Source organism: Chaetodon auriga, chromosome 13, assembly GCF_051107435.1.
Source record: "Chaetodon auriga isolate fChaAug3 chromosome 13, fChaAug3.hap1, whole genome shotgun sequence".
Taxonomy (NCBI): Eukaryota; Metazoa; Chordata; class Actinopteri; order Chaetodontiformes; family Chaetodontidae; genus Chaetodon; species Chaetodon auriga.
Genome location: NC_135086.1, coordinates 23,512,396 through 23,535,998, shown reverse-complemented (window position 1 = coordinate 23,535,998; position 23,603 = coordinate 23,512,396). Strand labels below are relative to the sequence as shown.

Genomic DNA, 23,603 nt, shown 5'->3' with positions numbered 1-23,603 from the left:
CTGTTTGTGTGTGTAAGTGCTTGTGTGCCTATGCATTCATGTAATCTTGTGTATATCAAAGTATGTCTGAGTGTGTGTGTGTGTGTGTGTGTGTGTGTGTGAGATCCTCTCCCAGACTGCTGTTAACCCGAGCACACCACACCACACAGACAGACGGTTGTTGATTCCTGGATTCCTCTCTCTAATCTGCTACCGCTGCTGTGGTTTACAGCAGACAAACAGACAGTTCGCTGCAGGGAAATGGCCCTACATGACATGTTTGTTTCCAATCAGTGGAAAGATTAACTAAGAATAAATAGGGTCTTCCTTCTCAGGTGATACATCTCCAGCAACATACATATGTCACCTCCAACTCATAAATGTGGTCTTGCTGCTGGTTAATCCAGCAATAAGTATGGTATTTGAGTTCGGTCCCATGTCAAGGTCGACTGGATTCTGGTAAAAAGATGTTTGGCAGAGGTGCTCAATCTCGTGTCAATAACTTTGTGGGTGGAAGTTTTTACTAGCTCTGTGTGTGTGTCTTGTTGTATAAGTGTGTGTGTGTGTGTGTGTGTGTGTGTGTGTGTGTGTGTGTGTGCATATGCTTCTGTTTTCCTTCTTTGAACATCTCACTCTGTATAAATGCCATGACTGCTTTCAGTGGACAGTAAGAGCCATTTGTTTGTCTGCACAGTTCACAAACACTTGAGTCATCAAGGGTCATAGTAGGAACAGCTTGTAAGAACCAGTGATGAAATGCAGTTTGGGAAGAGAAACAAAGCTTGGTTAAAGAATAAAAGCAAAAACTGGAGAGACTTCAAATGAGGAGAGAAACAGAATAATAAAGAATTGCATAAGGAATTATGGGGGAGGTATTGAAGAGAAAATCCTGCCGTGCTGCTGTGATCAAAGTGACAAGCCTCATATGTCCACTTTATAATTTTAGGAAATTCTTAACTGCTGCACCTAATCACCTGCAATCAACTACAGACTTGCTTATAAAGCTAGAAAATGCAATGCGTGACAGTGAGTGTAATCAGATAACTATGATTCAAAGCAAAGGAAAACATACAGTAATGAAAATGACAGTCTCCATTCTGTCAACTTAGAGAAGGCAATGGATATACAATAGTTTTTTCATAGAGGGCAGAGCGTTATTCCATTGTTTATGACATATTGGAATAATCTGCTGCTCTGGGACAAGTGTGGGCTGTCTCCTGCAAATGGATGACAGCCACTCTGCGACAGGATGTTTCCCATTTCACAGGAAGTGAACAGGGTCATCCCAGCTAATGAGGTTGTCCCAAACAAACATCTGTGTGACAGTCCAAATCATCATGGAAGCTGTAGTTTCTGATAATCACGCTACACCACGAAAAATGTATAATCTTTTTGAACATCATTAAAACTCTCCTTCCTCTGTTTTTCACCCTACATTAACAGATTTGTTTTGGTTAGTGGTTGATAGTTTTAAATAGTATATAATCTAGCTTTAAAGTGATTCCTAGAATGATTCCTCCAATAATGCATTACAAGTAATGCACAAGTAAAAAAGTAGTGTTTTAAGTACTTTTCATGTTCCCTTTTTAAACTGTACTTCTACTCAGCCTGTAATCAACTTTTTACTTTGCTACAATTGCCATTCTACCTTACAACTAGGGAGACAACTAGTGCACTCTAAACATGGGGATTGAACTTAGGGGATAGAGGGAAAGAAACACCACCTGTCTTTTGACCAAGACGCAATGATGATGGAGCAAAACCCAGAACAAGAGGCAACTTCCAGCAAGGATCCCTTGGCACATCTGGGAACACTTTTCACATCAAAATCTAAAAAAGACAACAGTAAAATGATGACATGCTTGCCTTGCCTCCCCAAAACCACTGAGATCTCTGTTTTCAAAAACTCCTTCTTAACCTCCAAGAGCACATTGATGCACAGATTGTAGGTGAAAATGTAGTTAGCTAGCTAACGTTAGCTATAGTGTCACGTGTAACATGACACATTTGTCACGTGTAACGTAATGTTATGATAATGACATGAACTTGCAGCTAGCAGTCAGTTGGGCTTTTGAGTTGGGGTGCTTTTGAAAGCAGCTACCCAATCGTAATGGCAACAGTAATGCTACTTTCAGAAGTTTCATATGTTTTATCCACAAGGGCTGTGGATACAACCTAAAAAACTATTCAAAGGGAAAATAACTAATACTTTCAGGAGTTTACTATTCAGGTCCTTTTCACTTTCACTTGTGTAGATTTCTCAAATGATAATGTTTGCTTTTACTTGAGTCATTTTTTGGGGGAACGCTTGTAGCCTACTTTCATTTGAGTATAGACATTCAGTACTCAACCCACCACTGCACTTAAGGCTCAACAAAAAAATCACAACATTTCCTCTTAATTATGAAAAGTTAAAATGTTATAAAATGTGTCCTTGTTCAATTGACCATTCACCATATCAACTGGAGGGTGTTGTCTTTTTTTCTAGGCTTTCCAAAGCCAAAAACACAAGAGTGAAAGTGTGAAGAATGATAAACAATGGGTTTCTCTGCAGTAACATAGCTGTTAGCATTTGCTAGTATCTACAGCTAATTAGCCTACTACTAGAAGTATCTGAGTCTTGCGGAGGACATTATTGGCTTACTAACTACATTAGTTTGTGGGGTTACAGGTCACGTTACACCACACACACACACACACACACACACACACACACACACACACACACACAAGCATGACTAACACTACCACTGTGAAGTATTTCCTGAGTGGAAACTGAGTGGAAGTTTGTCCTGAAAGCTAAGTTTATGGCATTACATAAAACAAACACTTCAGGTAGTCCTCATCCTAAAAGCCTTTTCTCTTGTGAAGTTTAAAGTGAAACATACTGCTGCTGAATATATCAGCAAGTATGTAATTATGTCTGCTCTAAACTGCGATCATTAGCATGTCGAGCTAACTAGCTTATTCCCTACAGTGGTAAACAACATTACTTCCACAGCCAAGGAACTTAAATACAGCTTACATTCATCTGTGGGCTCACATGTTAACATGAAAAGTCCTGCTCACTGCTGGCACATTCACTGTATTCCCAACAGTGTGGATCATGATCTGGATCAAAGCTGACAGTAGTGTTAGCAGCTCTGTGGTTGATTTGTGCCTATTAACACTCCATCATCCTCATCCTAAAAGCTCTTCTTGCTGTAACGTTAAATGTGAAAGATACGATTTGACAACACAACCAATTACATAAGATAAACAACTAGACATGTTAAACTGAAAAGCAGTCTGAGTTAAAATTTTTCCTCATCATACTTACAATGATAGCATGATTTTATGTGTGGTTCATGGTCAAATAAAGGGCACATTGTAGATCCCTGTTTAATAAAAGTTTAGTTTATAGTTTCAACTGAAGTAACTTTTTGTAGACTTGTCTGTTACTGAAAAGTCTTAAAAATTGTACAGCATGTGAGCCAAAGAGAAAATTTGACTTACTGAACTGGTATGCATGACAATCTGAAATCTAGTGCTTTCTTATATTAAAAAAAAATCTCCCTGGTTGAGCATGTCCCCAGTCTGCCTAGCATTTGTTTTAAACATTATTTTTATGGCATTTTAAAAGAGGCCACAAACCCACAATGTTGTATTTACAAGCAGCCCAGAAGTTGACCTTTAAGAAGATCTTGCTGCTTTTAGAGTCTGTGCAGGAAACTGAGCATTGCATTGTTTTTCCATGTATTTGAGGAGACAAAAGGACTGAGAAGCAACACACATGGCTTGTGTGCAGCTAAAGAGGTAGGATCCAAACTGCTTTGAGTTTCCCATGGTGATTTTACAGCTACAGATTCATCGCAGTTCAACAGTGTACACATACACATAGACCTACTAATTATCAGTTTATAGCTGTTTTTTGGTTCTTTGGTGGCAATCAGCCCAAATCTCTTCTGTCTAGCTCCTTAATGAAATGCCATCTCAAGTGTTTGAGTATGTGTTGTCTCATGATCGTAAAAGATACATCTTAGCAGTCTAGAAGACACACTATGGTGAAAAGGAAGCACAGAGGTCTTCTTAACCAACCACAGAACAAAATTAATATCATCTGTATATAATCCAATGGTTTCAGTTTACAAGTGTTTTTCCAGTAACACGATCTGAAGTAATGTTAAGCACGGTGTGAGTTTCCTGCCTGTCTCAGCAGTCAAGCTCCTCTTTAAATTTCAGCTTCCATCTTAACGGACAAGGTAAACTAGCTGAAGTCAATATAAAGTCATAGCATGATTACAATTTTTTCAGTGATTGAATCCAATTTTCTTGTCATTGTTTCATTATTATTGTTCATTGCTTCTCTTTATCTGGTGAGATATCATCATAGGCTCATAGAGGTCATAGACTCCTCATAGAGGGAACATAATCCTCTTTAACCATACTAGTATGTTTATAGGTTTTATTGGTTTGTTACATCTGCAAATGCATAAAGATGGAAAGCAGCTTAAAAGAATTTCAGTAGTCTGCACACACTGTCATACTCTGTAATTGCAAAAAAAGTTCTGCTCTACTGGTGACACTTTTGTCATGGATTTATATCAAAAAAATTATTCAACCGACATTCAACATACATAAGACATGTAGTACGCCAAGACAAGCTGTTTTCGGAGGAGTTTGTGTAACATAACTGCAGTCTTTGCCTCCTAATGTTTCCTGATGGCTCATCATTCCTGATCTTGTTCCAAGTCCATTTTCAACCGCAGCTTTCTCTCCATAAACCTGATTAACCTGTTATATTCCCTGTGGTTTAAAAAAAATAAAATTGTATGCCAAAGGTGCCAACTCACATACAAGTTTTAATGTTGGTGTCAACTTTTACTCATATTTCTGATTGCATTCAACCTAGAGTAAAACTGCTTTAATGATCTGTCAAGCTGTTTCTGTAGATTCCTCCAACATCACACCATATTTGTAAGGAGAGACTTCCACGCCACATGCAGATCTTTGGCCAACCGTCCCTTCTCATTGTCCACAATGTAATTTGAGAATTCATCTCCTAATGTGCCCAAACAGCCAGCAGTCCAAATATTCGCTGACAGGCTGCAAGTTCACAATGCTGCACAGGGAGAAAGCAGCGGGAGTAGTTTCGTTGAAATGAGATTATAGATATAAAGCTTTGTGATTTGACAGATACAGAATGCAGCTGAGGCCTTCCTGGTGGTGCCATGTCTTGGTGGTTAGGACGTACTGTGTGGTTGTATCGAGGCCAGCCTGATAGGAAACTGCTGCTCTAATCAGAATGTGTGTGTTCGAGCAGTGAGATAAAGATAAAGATCGGGTGCAAATCTGATGCAATGCATTGTAGCTGACAATGGCCTAGTTTGACAGGAGTCAGAAACATTGCAACCATGATATTTCCATTTGAGCGTAAAGGGGAAACTTTGTCATTTCAGTTATGGAAAATAATACATCTTGGTAAATTGCCTGTGGCCTGTGGTTACGATTTGATTCAACGTCTTCTAACTACAGTAACATCAACAATGTAGACTGTGATAAAGATCACCCACTTCTTCACCTTTTGACCCCAAACATCTGTTCACTCTTTTTATTAAAATTGAACATGAAAGAGAACATGAAATATGCAACAAATAAAGTCTATATCATGACCAACAATTTTATTGTCAAGATAATTTGTTACACAATGAAAGAATGACTAAGATTACAATATTTAGAATCTGCACAAACAGCCAGCTGGGGGATAACCATGGCCATGAACTCGTCAATTAATTGATCTTGATCTATAACGATCATAATATGCCATGACGTTATGACAGCAGAACAGCAGAGGCATGCTGAAGCAACTCTAGAAGGGTAGTTGTGATATTATGACATACTGAAGGCAGCAATGGAACCATGTGTTTTTGAAACACTAACGATGTCACTTGCTTGTAAACATATCTGTCATTTTACAGCATTCAGCTGCACCATGCTCCAGGGCACTCCCTCTCAGCCCCACCTTTTCTCCTTCTCTCCATCTCTCTTTCTACAGAGCTGTCCATTCGATCTTCACCCTGCTTGGCCACATGCGCTCCGTGCACTGAATCAATGTTATGTTGATGTGTACATGTGTGCAATCATGTGTGATGGCAGATATCACCACCAGCGTAAAAGCATGGGCAGAGGAGGTTACATTTTCTGCTTTGTTTGAGCCTTGCACATCCCAAGATGGCTAGACATGTGGTAGAATTTTGTTTGGTAGGCAAAGAGCTAGAATGTAAGTTGTAAGGAAGTTGTTACTTTAAATATTGTGTGTGCAACTCTTGGTGAGCAGCTTTGGTAGAAAGTGCTATAGCTCATGTTTTCAGTGGTTTAGTCTGAGCTTTGTTGTAGCTTGGTTTCCTCTGTGTTGTGAATCTTGGAATGACTTGGTTAACTAGCGAGCCTTTATTTCTGAGGAGCCTTTTGGTGTGCTACTTTGGGGGAGTGTTTATGTGCAGTTCGGTTTTGTGTGTATTTCTTAGCTGGAATTTTGTGAAGAAGGAGCTTGCTTTGTCTAACTGAAGGCCACCTTGTAGGACTTGTGATGAGCTTTTGGTGCAGAGATCAACATTTTGGTGTATCCTTTGGGTCAGGGCTTTGAACCTCATTACGTGCTGACCATACACCTCACTATTCTATATTCCTGCAAAAAATGAGCTCTGCATTTTGAGGTGGGTACTGTTTTACACTGTGTCCTACAGCTATTCATTAAGGAAATGCCATCTAACTGTGCACTAGTTTTGTCATGCCTTCATCCAATTCACTGGCTTCTTTTGCAAGCCGTTTTCTCACCCTTAAATTGCTTCTCGGGATCCAAGGTTGTTGGGTGGGGAATTGGAGCTGGTATGGCCATGGTTGAGAGTTTTGGGTCATTGTGGTCATAGTAGTATGTTTGTGTGCTACCATTAGAAGGGGGAGGTTTGTGTGACAAAGTATAAAGCAGTTCTCATTTTCATGCTGCCTTATTGTAGTGCCTGTGGTTTAGGTTTTGGTATGTTAACTTTATATTGCTTCAGATAGCAAGGTGGAAGGGGCAGGAAACAACTTCCATTAATTCTTATCTGATTACTTCACAGTAATCTGGAGAATACTGTGAGGACCCTCTGTGCAGGCCTCTTCGTTCAGGAGCTTGGTGGGTGCAGCTGGGTCATCAGGGAGATGCAGCTCACCTGGTCTGGCTGCAAGACATACAAGGTGGTGGCAATCAGCTGGGTACTCTCCCCTGACTTCCACCCTGTTTGGTTTTGATGTATTTTGTTTGTCTTTACCTTATTTTTTTTAGTTAATACTCTTCTGTGTTCTCCCCTTCTTTGTCCAGCCTTGAGTTGTGACAGTACTCTGTTATGAAAAGACTTGACAGTTGCACCCCCTACAAGCAACAAGGAAACCAATCAACCAATGAGGGTCAATCAGCAACTGAGGATTCAACACATCTCTGTCCCAAGAAGTCTGCCAAACAACCAAGCAGCCAATCCATCTCCTCAACTTACAAAAAAAATGCAGGAGAAAGAGAGAGAGAGAGAGAGAGAGAGAGAGAGAGAGAGAGATGAAATCAGGACCATATGAGTGACGTTCCAGCTAGTTTCAATTCTGGGTGTGTTGCTTGTTGTTGCTGGCGGTTTGGGAAGTCTGGGAGCCTGTGCTGATTTAGGTCTCATACCGTATGTTGACATTGTCCTGGCACAACCCCTTTGTGTGAGTCATCCCCGGCTGTCACTGCATCTCAGATCAGACCCACTGAAAGACAGGACATATTCAAATGTTAACAAGATGCTTAATTCATCTTAAGAATTTTCCTAGTCTGTTAATGCTACCGAGGGCTTTGAGTTGCAGGTGTCCTCATGAGGATTAGTGTTTTAAATCAGTGTTACTTAATGACTGTCCAGGTGTCACCACATCTTAATGGAAGCTACCTGATCCATCTGAGACATTTTATCCAGGGATTACTCTGAGGATTGCCACTGCATGACTTGGATGGGGATTCCCTCAGTATGCTGTGTTTGTGTGTGCATGAGGTATTGCGCACACACTTGAGTGTGGTTGCATGGGTGCATGCATCTGTGTGTGTGTGTCTGCCAGTTGTCTGTGTCTATTAGAGTAAGTTCAACCACAGTGTTTCCTGTTTTTAACTTTATTAACATTCCCTCTTCCTCTGGGTGTAATTTAAAGTCCCATGATGAAATCTGTGAACTGACCAGCAGTGATCAGAGCCCTAAATACTGTAAGTTTTTAGTCAAAACAAGAGGAATTTGTAGGCACACGATCGAAATTGAAGGGAAAACATTCCATTAGATAGAACTTTAATGATCCCCATGTGGGAAGTTAGGAAAAGGCGAATGTGTGGTAGAGGATAGAATATGTTGCACATTTTGAAAAGAAAGAAATAATCTGAATATACAGAGATTATGTTGCCTAATGCACATCTCCCTGTCCGTTTGTCTGTCTGCACATAAATGAGCACACACAATCGCAGTGTTGGGACTTTGGCTGTTATAAAAATACAACATAATATGCTTTGTCTGGGATAGAATAATAAAATCCTGGACTTATTCCCATCTTTGTTTCCTGTGTTTTCACAGGCAGTTTTTTTTAACATGATTCCTAAGACTCCATGTTAGGAAGTACATACAGTGTAAGCTGTTATGCAGCCTCTTTTTATGTTATATTGCAACATATTGTGCGATTGTTTAAAAAATGTGCATTAGAAGAGATCACTCTGGAATTAGTGCAATGTATTATGTGCAATGATTAAAAAAAAGATTGCACACAGTTTCGATTAAATATAAATTGAACATGAGTCCTTACATAAGTACTAAGTAATTAGATATACCATTTAAATGACATTAAAGGGCCTGTGTGTATGAAATAGGGGATGTATTGGCAGAAAATGGCAGTAATGGAACATAATATTCAAGTATGTTTTTTAGTAGTGTATAAGAAAAGAAAAAGAAAGAAAGACATCCTTTATTAGTCACGCCACACAGTACATGCAAGCACACACGCCATGCTTGGTGAAATTTTTTCTCCGCTTTTAACCCATCCTTGGTCAGTCATTCCTCCGCAGCAGACCAGGAGCGGTGGGCTGCCAGCCGACCGGCGCCTGGGGACCCAGTTTTCTTATCGTCACCATTGGTCAGGTGGTGATCTTCATGCATGTTTTTAGAGGGGGGTTTCATTTTATGGAGGATCCCCCAGGTAAGCACAGGGAGAACACGCAAACTCCATACAGAAAGGCCCCCTTCCTCGAGATAAGGGCAGCAGGCACCGAGGGCATGGTGGAGGACATGCCTGAAAATAGAATCATTGTGTTTTCCTTACCTTAGAATGAACTCTTCATATCTGCAGAGGGAGCAGGTCCATCATGTCGTACTGCCTCATTTCAGTAGCCCAGAACAGAGAAACCAAACACTGGAGATCACAGGATTAAGGTCTGCCTGAGAAGAAGTCCATTCATTTAAAATAATAGTATATCATATTCACATGTTGCAGTTAACATATTTGTAACTTTTTATTCTTAGTGTGATTAGTGTGGTACATTGCAACTCAATGTGTGTGTGTGTGTGTGGGGGGGGGGGGGGGGGGGGGATGACAGAGAATGTTTGAGGACCACTTGCTTAAAGCAACTTTAACATCAATTATAGAGTGATGAAGGTGATGAGTTATAACTGAGTTCAGCAGCACCTTATTACAAGTATTACATACTGGTATAATCTTTTCAGTGTTGCACTTATTAATAAGGTTGTGGTATTATCACTGTGGATTTCCTGCAGATATTCCCAAACCTACCTTAAATCAGAGCTCAGATTGAGACATATTACTTTTGCTTTCAGCGCTGATGGCCAGCTCTTGGCTCAGCACTCGTGAGACTCAGCTGGCTTGCTTGCTCGTTTACTGCGCCAATAGTAAAGCAACTGACTACAGGGTATTTCTTAACATAATGATGAATTTGTTCATGACAAGCAATATAAAGATTTACTTATTTATTTATTTATTTTGGGTTTAGGATTGATAAATGTTGGTTGCTAATGGTGGGTTATGCTATGAAGACAGTCATTATTTGAACTGACCCTTACAAACAGCCACAAACACACATACTATTGGCACAGTTACACACATTCACACCTGGAAGCTGCCCAGTACAACCACAGTCTGATCTGTTGGCCACTGGAGCAACTCCATCTGAGCTGTTGGAGGTTCCAAGATCCTTGCTCAGGGGCACCTCAGCAGTGGTAACATTCTTGTTCCAGTCCACATAACCCCAACATAACACTGTAGCAAAGCAAACAGACCATTACTGGGTATATTAGTAAGCATTTTGCTTCTTGAATGAACAATCAAGATTGGAATAAAATCAAAGAAAGACCGTGATTACTTTTTGTAAGGTCTCACAAGGTCCATGTAGTATTTGTATTTGAGCTTTCAGTTGTTTCACAGGATCACTATTTTTCTGAGCTCTTTAAGGCTTCAAAGATCACTTGTTAAGGCACTGAAAGTCAGATATTAGATGTGCTATCCATGGTGCTGAAGCCAGGTCAAAAGGGACAAGTACAAGGTCACAAGGGTCACAAAGACATTCAAAGTGGGATAAGTGTTGAACCTCATTGTTAAGATGATTATATACCTGTGCTTCATCTGGTATTTGATGGAGAGAAGACAAAGAAAAGATGGGGGAGAGAGAGAGAGATGGCTTTGAAGAGTTTGGGGTGACATTGTATGTGCCTGAACCCACTGACTCATTAGGATGACCTCTGTATAAGTTATTTATATACTAATGGGTGTGTCCTTTAATTGAATACTTCTGCATGACCAACAACCTCCACATTCTCACACAGACGTAGACAGTCTGGCACACACACTCTTAGCTGACAGCTCATACAGGAGATGACAGGGCCTGGTTACAGTAATAGCCCTCCTGCTATCTCACGCCCATGTGTCTGCAGCATAGCCTGTAAATCTCACTCTGTTATTGTTTTAATAACACTAATGTTAGCATTAGCCAAGTGGTAAAAACGTCAGACATCAAAAGCCGGAGACATCTGAGCTATATTGGGGTGAAGACAAAGGGCGCAGGCCCAGCTTGTGAAAATAGGTGGCCATGCTGACTCGGCAGAAGCGAGTGTGTTAACTAGGTTGGTTGCGCCTTTGAACATGTGTACTGATCTACGTGGGCACAAATTTCTACACTACATTGATAGTTCCAGTGTGTAAGTGCATGGATATTTAAATGTGTGGAAGCGTGCGAAACACTAAGCAACCTGACTGCGCAAAACAAAGCCCTCCAGCTGCTCGGTAAAACTGACTTCTCAGAGCTCCACTTCATCCAAACCACAAAGTCTCATAAAGCTAAGCACCCATAGTTAGCTAATAGCATTCACTTCTATATTGATGCCTCTGGTGCTGCTTATTTGGGGAAAACACCCTGATATATTTTCCAACACATGACTTTGTTTTTCTGAATCAACAGCTCCACCTCTTCACTGAGTCCAGAGAAGACTGAAATCATGTCTGCTGGAGATGCAGCATCATAAAGCCATAGAAGCTTGTCTGCAACTGACCGTCATGGAATATCTGAAGACCTGTTGGCAGGAGCGAAAATACAAGTCAGCAATCCACTCTATGCCCTGTAGAGGGAATTAAAATCCATACCTACTTTGACATGGTTTAGGCCACTGAGTTTCATTTCTATAACCACTATTCTTCCTTGACCTGTTTGTTGTGAAACTTGTGGATGTATTATTCACGTACCTCTGTTGGTTTAGATGTATTGTAATATTTAGTTTAGAGCTGTTATCACGGTGTCATTGCTCATGAGAGAGCTTGCTCTCAATGGCCTTTCCTGGTTAAAACAAATAAAGGAAGGATATGTGAGGAGTAAAATAAGCGTATTTTATGAACCACTGAGTGCAGCAAGCAAGTGAAACTTCTTTGTCTGAGTGTGTATATGGATGTGAGTATACATGTCGAGCGGGAGTATGTGTGTGTACGTGTTCAGGGTGGGGGTCTAGCAGACGCCAAGCCTTCCATAATGTTTACTGACACAACACATTTTAATGGTTTCTGTTCAGCGCCAAGAATTGAGAAATCAACTCACTTCAAAAGGGTGCCACACTACGGAAGTCCATTGTTTATGCTTACGGCTTCTGCCAAACTTCTGACAAACTCAGAACACATATTTATTATTGTTGTACATGGACTTGAAATGTGAAACAGAGTAGCCCTATGGACTCCACAGCTGAAAAGTTTTGTTGTTGCAAAGCTCTTTGTTATCTGCATAAAATAGTTCTCAAAAAACAAACGTTCTTTAAGGCACAAATGAACAATTTCCCTTAAAAACTGTATTGTTCTTTTGAAAGACATTTCATTCAGACCACTTACAGCAAATATTACACTTTTGCAGTCAGATCAGGCAGTGCTTTACTCTTCAGAAAAGATGGCATTGAAAATCCTGAAAAACTTGAAGACTAATCAGCTCTGTCTACACCTCAGCCAAGCATTTCTCCTCAAAGCCCAGATTTTATTTCAAACTCTCAGTAACGTTTGAACAATGAGCTGAAAGCCGTGTGAGGTCCCAGCATACAGCACAAACGTGTGAACCATTCTCTGGCCATATGCTGGTGAACGCCCAAGTATAGACAATAAAGGAATTGTTTGGCTTCGGGTCCAACATTAAAACAGTTTCTCTCTCGCACATGCCATGGGGCTTCATGGGAGACCCATAACCACAATGATCAAAACAGCTTACACACATTACAGTGAAGTAATGAAATTCTCATCATTATTCCCATCCCATGCAGTCTGTTTCTTGTTTATTCTGCAGGTCGCTCTGTGCTGTGGTCCAAATGTCTGCTGTGAGTTAGCAGCACTGCAGCACGAGTGGGCGGCTTTTCTATACAACCTATCCCTGTAATGAGCTGGTGGGCTGCTCTGACCGGGGTTGCAGCAGGGTAAAGGAACAGCGTGACTTCACTCTTTGGCCATAGTGGTGTTGAAGATTGCGGAGAATATCAAATTGCACATCACAATTACAGTCAGGGTGGCCTGTTCATCAGGTTACAGTGCAAGGTGGCTGCGACCTAATCCTGTGAAGTTTAATCCTCTTCACTGCAAACAGCAACTCCAGCCTGACCTGGGTAACGTCAATACACATGAAACACTGTTACAAAAGTAGTTTTTCCTTTTTTTATTAAAACATACACAAACATAAATAAAAAGAACACTGAATGGAAAAAAACTATCAAATCAGATGAAAATCTTACAGGTATGCTACAATCTCGTAGAAGAAACAATATATCCATATTGCTTTTGGCTAAGCAAGTGCACACAGAATTGTCAAAATCAAGATACATAAATATGGAATTTAAAATGAAGCCCCTGTGTTTTAATAACAAAAAGCGTGTCTACTATTTCCTCTAAGTGCTGCATAATGAAATGTCATACAGACATAAAATATAAATGGTTTTTACAGCTGAAAGGTCACTTTAACAATGACCTGTCTCTGTACTTCTATAGCTAATAAATAAATATTTAGTGCATATTCCCATTTACCTCACTGAAGAGCCAAATGAAAAACAAACTTTAAGTTAAGGATGAACCAAACTCAATTTGGTTCCTCTAGTTAAAGAAGACAAGAGTCATGCCATTTATGGTCAGACAGTCCAGCTATCTGCATTGCTTGTTGATTGACATTAACAGATGTCATTACCTCCTTAATGACATTGTTTAAAATGACATTGTCCTGTAATTGCCCTCAATAAAGCAGACAACTCATCACATTTCATTCAGACAACAAATGTGTTTTTGGAGCACACACATGACCTTTTTAAGCTGGTTTTGTTGCTAAAAAAATGTCAGAGTCAAAGTGAATTTTTCATGGTATCAAGTTTCAATGGTGCCTTAGAGATTTGAGGGTCATATAATCATCTCTCGATTCCAAATACCGTAGACTGACTTACTGTGAGTACGCCTCCTTTCTTGCTTTGCTCACACTTACAAAACCTATCAGGAAAACCCTTGTGCATTCACAGCTGTGGGTCAGAGACAGAACAGGAAGTTCTGTTATTTTTATTCTGTGATCATCTGCAGACTACTAGCAGATGCTCTCTCAGCAACAATTTTCCTTTTTGGCATTTTTTCCAACAATCAACAATCCTTTCTCACTGCACTTCTCTCCAACAAACTTGCTTCCTTAGTTGCTCCCTTGTGGTTTGTTTAATTAGCGCATAAACACATGTCTATGCTTAAGTCTAAATGTTATAATTGAACTGAAATGTATTGAAATTTCCCAATACAAACCGCAATACTTAAAAAAAAAAGTCTAAAAAAACAAAAAAATCCAGTGCTATTTTGGATGAAGTTGAGGGCTGAGTGGCAAGACAAGTTTTTAAAGGAGAATACCTTTTCTTTTGTTTTTCTTGTGAAGGACTCCAAGGCTATTTGGCATAGAGCAAAGTGTAAAAAAACAACACATACAATAAAAAAAAAAAAACACATTTTTGACAAAAATCAACATTATAAATCACAAACAGTGGTTCTTTGGCATATCAAATGTTCAGTAGCATGTCCGCTCCCCACGTGTTTAAATTTCAGTTACCCAACTTTATGGCCCCAAAATACGTCCCTTCTCCCTCCGGGTCCAGCATCCACGCATTGGACACATTGACAAACAAGGCGTCTCCCTCCTCCAGCCGAACTCCTCGGCCCTGCTGGGCGCAGTACATGTTATAGCTCGTGTTGTTCCAGCGCATGGTGCTGCCCGTCTTCATCAGCACTACAGCCTTGCTGTTCTGTTTGATGCTCTCGTGGTAGACGTACTGGATGAGCTGGGTGTTGCTAACATCTACTGGTGGGATCCCAACCTGACTGCTGTCCTCTGGCACGTACTTGTAGTAGCGGAAGCAGGTCTTGGCGTAAACATAGTAGAAACCTGACTCCATCACTAGCAGTTTCCCCTTCTGGTAGCCCATTTTGAGGCGGTATCCGTGCACCTCGTCCCAGTCAATGGTGATGGCCTTTGGCTCACCCTCTTCACAGCAAACATAAAACAAAGGAAGTTCTGGTTAATCTACTCATCTATTAGTGCTTTGATTTATCAGAAACAAACAAGACAAAGGGGATTCTGTGTAAGCTCCTCATACAACTTCAGATCTTAGTAACTGACAAGTTTCAAACTAGTGATTCACTAAATCGGGTTGAAACATTAAAACAAACTCATGTTTAAATGCTAGGAAACATCTGTAGTGAGAATCAACAATTAGAACAGGAAGTAACTGTAGCATCACAAGCTGTAGCATAACTTTACAATTTTAGAGGGGTGAATGATGTATTAAACTGAACTGCTAATGCTGTGTGAATACAGCGCATACATGAGAGAGCGGGATGTATCTTACTATGCTAACCTAGCTGACACTATTTGGTCATTTATGTTTGGTGATTTGAGATATGTTGTGTTATTTTTGTGGAACATATAAACTTCCCAGTTTACATTATTATCAAACAGCATTTTCTCACGCTGAGTCGACTATATTCCATATTACCAACACTGTGTTCAGGAACAGATCACCAGATCTAGCTAAGCTGTGTTTGTAATGAATCCAGACCGACAGATAAGTGTTTCTAGTGCGACAACAATGGGATGTTTATTCAACTGGACTCACTCTTAGAGTACTCCTGATGCGCTCTGATTGGTAGATGAGCTGATGGCAGGCTCTCTTTTGGAGTTTTGCACCGTCTGCTTTTTCTTGTGTCTCTCAGGGCGTTCAGCACTGGCTCCGTCTGTACTTCCTGCAGAAAACAGGAAAAGTTCAGTTGACAAACAATGCCTGACAAACGAAAGGTCGAAAAACATCACTTATATTTCTTTGCGTGTGTGTGTGTGTGTGTGTGTGTGTGTGTGTGTGTACGTGTGTTATGTCTGCTACTTGGAGAAGTTGCGCAATTTGAAACTTACACCCACATCAGTAAAGAGACATCAACAATTAACCCGCACACACACAGACGACTTTCTCTTACAGCAACAATAAGATTTGGACATGCTTTGCCACAGCTTTGCTCGGCTGTCTCTTTGAATAAGCATCTGTTTGCATGGACTTGTGTGTCTGTGTGTCTGAAGACAGTAAGTGTCTGTGTGCATTATCCATCTTCTTTGGCTGGCCCGCTAACTTCTTATTACAGCCGTGGTTGTGCTTGGGGCCGGAGGCTGCGACAGGGAGGCCTCCTGGTGAGTGTAACCTTTCAGATAGATTCTGCTTCTCACGGATTTGGCACAGAAAGTATCTGGACTGTATTCAGCCTCAAGTGCTGATTCTATTCGAGGCCAATGACGCCGCCACGCACAGTCTGAGCCGGGCTGTCATCCCCAGGCAAGACAGAGCATATACACTCAAGGAAAACATGGTTTCCAAGCAAGTAAATAGTTACTGCACTCATGCTGCCAACTCTCTTACACATCTGGTATGAGATTAAAATATCAGACGTGAGTGTTTTGTTTTCTGCCTCTATCGACTGTCTCACCCAGGAGATCTCAGGTGAAATGACATTGTTTAAGTTGTACTACTTTGTCAGTTACCTGGAAAAATACCCTCTGGTGTTTAAACTGAGACATAATTTTGGATGCGACTATAATGAAATTAGTACAACACGACTCTTTATTAGAGTGTGCATATGTGTGCAACAGACACAAATAAGCATGGTAAAATACACTTAAATGAAAACATTATTTAGATTCAACAGATTGTTGTTATATCCTAAATGTGTTTTAACTTGTTTTATGTTTTTACGGTAATTTCGTCTGATCCAGTAATCTCAGGTTTCCTGGCAATATCATCTCACCCTAACTCTGAGCCAGCACCTAAAAAAAGACGGGGAACTGGAAAGTGTTGAAATGGATAGAAAATTTAAACATACCAACTTAAAAACCACACACAGTGCCCCTGAGCACTAACACTGTAACACATTCCAAACAAACTCAACAGAGCCAGTCCCACCAACACCATTAACATGGTTTTGCAAGACTGCACCTGTGCTGTGCTAATATTACTGTGAAGTATTTATTCACAAACCCAAGTCCAGACAAATTTGCACAGCTCTCAAACTAAGATTAGCACTGTCTGTCCTCCAAAAACAATTTGCTGCACAAACATGTTTATAGCGCAGCGTCTTGGAATGAGACAGGGGTAAACAACGTCTTGCCAAGGCTACAAGGTAATTGTGAGCGCGCTCCCAATTGGCCCTACATTGTGGGATCTATCTTGATTTGTGGTGAGACCACGTCATACCTCTTTAACCAGAGAGAAGAGATTATTTAGACAAAGTAGCTGCAGTTTGGCAGCTTCCTGATCTACAGTGCGATCTTGAATTAAAGTGCAGCATGGTGACGATCACTCTGCACCAGCCGGAGCTGCCACACGAAGGAGAAATGTCTGCTTTAAATTTTACATCCTGCTAACTTGGTTTCATATGCTTGGTCCTAGAATACCATGGTGCATGCAGGCTTTAGTTCAGCCCTTTAACTACGCACCACATTCTTCATTCACCATCTCCATTATGTTGATAGGTGGTTTCTAAGATGCTACACTGGAACAAAAGTCCTCACATTCAAAGCTTGGCCACCAAAGCAGATTGTCTCTTTGTGTTTCATACTGCATCATTCAGACCTCTTTCTTACACAGTTGTTCAGTTCTCCACAGACTTTAAACATTCAGATCATGAGCTGTGTCTGATTCATGGTCCTGTGTTCTCACCACTCCCGAGATCGCACTGACCACAGCCCCAGCTCAGCGTAGGCCTGCACATCCTGCCTCACATCAAAGAGTGCACACCAAAGCTGAACTGGAGAACTGACAGCTGTCCACTGAGGCCTGCTCTCTAGCAAATCCCCTGAACTGTCAGCGGAGGGCACTGGCCATCTCAGGGCTAACCCTAACACAACACAGTGTGGGCCAAGTGGACCTGTCACCCTGACACCTCATAAAGCTCCCAGCATGTCTCCCTGCGCTTCATGGGAAACAGCCGAAAGCTAACGACACAATGAGCTCCTCAGTCCAAGACAGTCTGGGTGGTTTGTGTAAGTACTCCACCAGGGATAGTCAGAGCAAACACAAATACATAATTTCAAAGGAAACTAAAGCATTATGGGAAACCAAACATTGGTGAAGCAAAGCAGCGCATTTACTCTGTGTTGTTTTACTTCCTGGATGGTTTCTGGTCTTGCTCGGCAAAACCAGTGCCAAAAACCGACAGCGACTTCCAAAAAAGGGATTAGAGAAGCAAATATGACTTCAGCAATTAAGAATTCCTTTTTTCTAACTCCGTCATGCTACTGCTGATGATCGAAGGAACACTCTGCAACCACTGATGCCAATGAGTGACTCACTAATAGCTGACACAGTACACTACTCTCCATGCACAGTGTTGGTACGGAACTAATCAAATTTGTGGGAAAATGACCCTACATGAAAGGCAGAAAGGTGTTTCTCCTGCTGTGGTCTAACCTCTCTCCAACCTGTGTGACCACCGATGGTTTGGTGCTTGCTTTACAGGGGCTGTGGTATATACTGGAAACACACCAGTGACTGACTGAAATTATGACTACTGTCAGTGCAGATTTTCAGATGATTATCTTGTTTTTCTTTTTCTTGTGTTTTTTTTTCTGCTTTAACTCTGCCCTTTTAAAAACATTACCACCACATTGCACGTGCTGTACCTGTCGCTTAACAGTGGAGGAAATTCCAGGTATGCTTCAAAACATTCTTAAAGTGGATTACTGTTGGCCTCTGAAACATTATTTTTGGCTTTGCTTCACCACAGTTTCCCTTCAGGGGCATATCAAAGACTGATAGAGCAAATCAATCAAAGTCTTTTGACATCAAGTTTGTTGAAGCAGACATTGCATTAACGGCAATCAGTCCTGATGTTTAGTGATCAATAACAAAATGTTGTATACAGCAGATTCAAAGACCACAGGTATGTGTAAAATATCATAGCAGGAAGGAAATAGTTAAAATGCAATTTCTCTGAGTGGACAGTGCTCCAGTCAGAAGCTGTGTTGTTGCCTTGGAGTCAGACTCACCTCTATAGGCCGATGTGGGGCTGTGGACAAATCTACCTGGAGACAGAAACACAGGAGTCCAGGTTAGAGAGGTCGAAGTCAAACAGCATTGATATGACATTTCAAATGAGCTGTGATGAGAATGTGGGTGGGATAATTATTGTACAAAACATTTAGAAAGGCAAGCAGTAATTCAGTTTGGATGCTTAGGTGTGTGTGTGTGTGTGTGTGTGTGTGTGTGTGAGTGAGAGAAAGCGAGAGACAGAGAAGGAGTGTGTGGGAGTGGGAGGTTATTTCCCGCATGTCACACTGCATTCCACCACAGCAGGTGAAAGTCAAAGTGATTTGGAGACTGAGCACCAGCTCTCATTTGCAGGGCTGTTGTCTGTGAAAATTTGAAGGTATATTACAAATTGAAAAAATGCCCACAAGGTTTTCAGGCATACATCCAGTCTGATGCAAACAACAATAAACGAACACTTCAGCTCTCATGTTCGCATCAGAGCAGCATTCTTAAACCTGCCATGATCAGCACATTCCTCTGCAGGCAAGGCGCCGTGCAGATTCAAGCGCTCCTCTCCATCTCCAGGAAGTTCTACAGGTGTTGTGGGCAGATGATGGTCTGGTGCCTAACTCCAGTCCACACACACAACTTCTGACTCATGCTAAAAGTGCTACCATATGCAGCTGTCAGAGAATTTGGGGGGAAAAAAAGGCTGTGTGTTAATTAAGAGCAACCAGAGGGCATCTCATGCTGCTGGGTGTTCGAGGAACACTTCAGTAAAGACACGGACCCGCATCCTTCTCATCACATAATCAGGCCAATCCCACAAACAAATGTTATTACACAAATTAACAACAGCAATGGAATGAAACACTGTGTCTCTCCTTCTGGCCGCCTGCTCTTCTCTCTGGGGTTTTCGCTCCTTTGCCTCCCTCCCTTTTATTTGATTTTTTGGATTTTTATTTTTTTTGTCTGGCTCACATCCAGTACATAACTAGCTACTACCACACTGCAGTGTGTTTATGCCAAAGCCAAGCCAAAGAAATTTAACACACAAACACTGAGAACGACACAGAGGCAAACAGAAAAAGACAGACAGACAGACAGACAGACAGACAGATGCTCCCCAGGTGAACTTCCAGCATCCTGGCGGAGCGGAGATGCGGTCTGCTCTCTTGGCTTGTTGAAACATGACAATTATTCAACTCCAGAAGTGCCATAAAGTAACAAAAACAACTGTGGCAGAATGTAAATGTTATTCTACAAGCTCCCAGACACGCAGCCAACGAGATGGCAAAGATGACCTGACAAAAACCATTGGACCATGTCAGGACACTTGTATTTTGATAGTATCACTGACTTCGCACTGTCAGACCAGCAAGTCAGAACACACAGTGTTCCCTGAGCTGTGCCAGACTTTTCTGCCTCCAAACTCCTCAAAAGCAGCTCACAAAAGTTTACAACTTCTGACGCGTATAAATTACAAATATAACCCCTCAGATGACATGTAAACACGCACAAGAGAAACTGCAGCCTGAGAGCCTCAAGTGAAAACATCTGTATTTTGCAAACAAGACATCTTGCAAGTCTGACACATGTATTTACAGAGGAGAGACACTTCCAAACGGATTCACGATGCTTTGAATCGAGCTGCAGCCCCTGGAAAACATCACGCTGAAATCACTTATTTCCGTGGAAAACTTCATCAAGGTGTTTTCAGATGCTATCTATCAGTCGGGGTGTTTTCACAGCGAGGGAAGTGTTTTCACTGCGTGCCGCCAAAGCGCAGCTCCATCAAAGAGACGCCAAGAGTGCACGAAGTTTTGCGCTCAAAACTGCAGCACTGGCTGGATGTTGAGGCTTCCTTTTTTCCACCTCTTCAGATTACATCTGCTTTACTTCTAAGAGCGCGCACCGCCAACTCTACATACAGCTGGAAAACTTATCTTGTACTTTATGGCATTATAAAGTTGCGCAAACGTCGCTGAACTATTGTAAGTCGCTAGTAGCCAAGTAGAGGAGTGTTTGCAGATAAATATTTATACACAGAACCAAAGCTCGACTAAACCTACAAACATGCCGACGGCAGCAAAGTGTGTGATTGCGCGCTGACAATCAAAAAGCAAACCAGACCACAGTCACATTGAGCCTACCTCTTGCAGATAACCTGTCAGGTGTAATAAGATCGCCACGCTGGAAGCCACCTGAAGCAATCCCATGACAGCGAGGGTCCCGAATAGGAGCGGCCGATAAGTGGGCTCCGAGCTCTGCACTTGGTGGAAGCGGTGCTGCCCTGCCTCGATGTCGACGGTGTTTCGCAGGTAGCCTCTGTACTCGCTATGAGTAGCTGCCATGATGTGCGCTCTGTGTGTGCCGTTCAGTCCCGGGGCCAGGATCCGGACTCAATGCAAGGAAGGCGACTCTGACTGCAAGAGTCACTATGATCAGCGGTGGGTGGGCTGAGAGAGCTCGCTTCCCTCTGGGGCCAATCAGAGCCACTCAGAAAGGCAAGCGGAAAAGACGAGCAACCAGATAGACCTGAGCGCACGACAGGTAAAGCGAGCCCTTTATGGCTCCAGAGGCTTTTTACAGAAAGGCATTAACACGTGATCCACCCCTTCTGCGCGTCCACACCCCCGGTGACACACAGCCCCTTCGCCGAGGCTGTGTTCAGCACAACACGAGTGTAATAGAGAATAAATCAACTGTAACACCTCAGTCATCAGTTCACACGCCTGTGAACACCAAAGAACGATCACTTAGGTCATACTCAACAACAAACACACTACATGGTGGAAGCAAACACAGGCAGACAAAAAGAAGCACTCAGAGGGTTCAGGGTTTCATAAAGAAAATGCATTTCACATAAATCAAATTTAAGGAATTCATCCTATTAAAATTTAAATGAATGAGGCACTTGATCACATCATTTGATCCAAAGACTCAAATGCTACAAATGCTCTGCTTCATATAATAATCTGCCTACTATGCACCCCCCCCCCCAGTATGTTATCTTCAGTGAAAAGTTCATTCTCAGTGTTCATCACATTCTATCACACTGCTGAATATTATATATTGAAGCAGGATTTGCGTCTGAAGTAATTGTGATGTCCAATCCTGCTGGAACCTTTCCGCCTTCAGCAGATGAATGTGAAAACAGCCTTAATGTCAAACTCAAACATCCAAAACACAACTGCATGAAGGGGACATAGAGTTAGGGACATAAAGCTTAGTGACGTACTGCAAGACTAGATTGATACTTATTTACGCTGGCAGTTTGTCACATAATTATCGTAGTTTGCTCCTTTGGTTGAACACTCAGTGTCAATAACTCATACTCACCATAGGTGTAGCAGCTTAGGCTCATTAGTTCCAGAGTCAATGGTACTTTGTGACCTGTTCAGTCAACAGTCATATCAGACAAAAACCAGAATTCTGATGAATGAAAATGCAGATTCACTGACTATTAGCCTACTTGAGCCATCAGCCTGTACTGACATCATGTCAATGAAGGAAGCATGGAGTTGTTTTGACAGCAGTCTCTGCCTGGACCTGCAGGACAGATATTATCTTGTCTCTTTCACAGGATAAGTAAGATTACAACATTCCTATCCGCTAAATATCTAGAAAGAGTTAGTGATGCATTTATCATGTCTTATTGTAATGTTCTCTACACTGGAGTTGGCCGAAGTCCCTGGCAGGCCTCCAGTTCGTTCAGTAGCCAGCAGCTGGAGTGTTAACTGCTGAAGAAAGGCTAACTCATCAGCCCACTCCTTGCAATCCCTCACTTCTTGTGAAATTTCAAATAGATTACATTTTTCACATATTTGTTCATTTGAGGAACATCTGGGTCTGACTCCTGGACGTCTATTAGAGGACTCTTTAATTCCTTCCAAGCCAGTGTGCCCCCATCCTCACTGCACTGCTGGTTGGTATGAAGACAGCGTTGATAGTCATGACCACATGCTAACCTTTAGGGACTTTTCTGGTGCATTTTGAAGAAATATTGCTAATGTCTGGAATTAGGCCTACGCTACACTGGAACTTTGCTTTCTTGCCAAAAGTTACATGAGAAGATTGATATCACTCTCACAGTGAAATCCCTCTGGAGCAAAGCTGAACTGGAGCACACCTACACACAAGATGTACCATATGTAACTGAATTCATGATGTAGGTCTTTTTTTTAAAAGGAGCAGTTCAACATCCTGAGAAGAACCCCTATTTGGTGAGAAATACCACAGAGCTACAGCCAGCAGACAGCATACCTGAGCATAAAAACTGGGAATGGGAAAACAAGGAGGCTGGCTCTGCACAGAAGCCAGCACCTCTGAAACTCATTCATTCACACCTTACATCTTGTATGTTTAATCTGTACAAAAAACAAGTATAGAAATGACAAGTTGTGACTAGGGCACACTCCATTTCTTGCTATAATCACCCATCCTGTTCATACTGGCCATTAAATTATGTATGTGTGTATTTATAACTTTATCGAAGCCAGTATGAGGCTTCAGCAGTCTGAATTAATTAATTAATTAATTAGCCAAAAA

General features: G+C 41.5%; 1 protein-coding gene across 1 annotated transcript; it reads right to left on the bottom strand.

Moving 5' to 3' along the window:
• Nucleotides 1-13,188: 13,188 nt before the first annotated feature.
• On the bottom strand, nucleotides 13,189-21,534 carry tnfsf11 (TNF superfamily member 11). The gene is made up of 4 exons (XM_076747207.1): nucleotides 21,206-21,534; nucleotides 19,070-19,105; nucleotides 15,657-15,783; nucleotides 13,189-15,025 (listed from the first exon to the last, which is right to left on the bottom strand). Exons 1-4 carry the CDS (start codon nucleotides 21,404-21,406, stop codon nucleotides 14,586-14,588), a joined length of 804 nt encoding a protein of 267 aa, XP_076603322.1. The 5' UTR covers nucleotides 21,407-21,534; the 3' UTR covers nucleotides 13,189-14,585.
• Nucleotides 21,535-23,603: the final 2,069 nt, after the last annotated feature.

Coding starts and splice junctions, on each gene's coding strand:
- tnfsf11 (XM_076747207.1), bottom strand. CDS start 21,406: ATGGCAGCTACTCATAGCGAGTACAGAGGCTACCTGCGAAACACCGTC. Junction 19,106..21,205: donor TGACAGGTTATCTGCAAGAG/GTAGGCTCAATG, acceptor TTCTGTCTCCAG/GTAGATTTGTCCACAGCCCC. Junction 15,026..15,656: donor GCATCAGGAGTACTCTAAGA/GTGAGTCCAGTT, acceptor TTTGCTGTGAAG/AGGGTGAGCCAAAGGCCATC.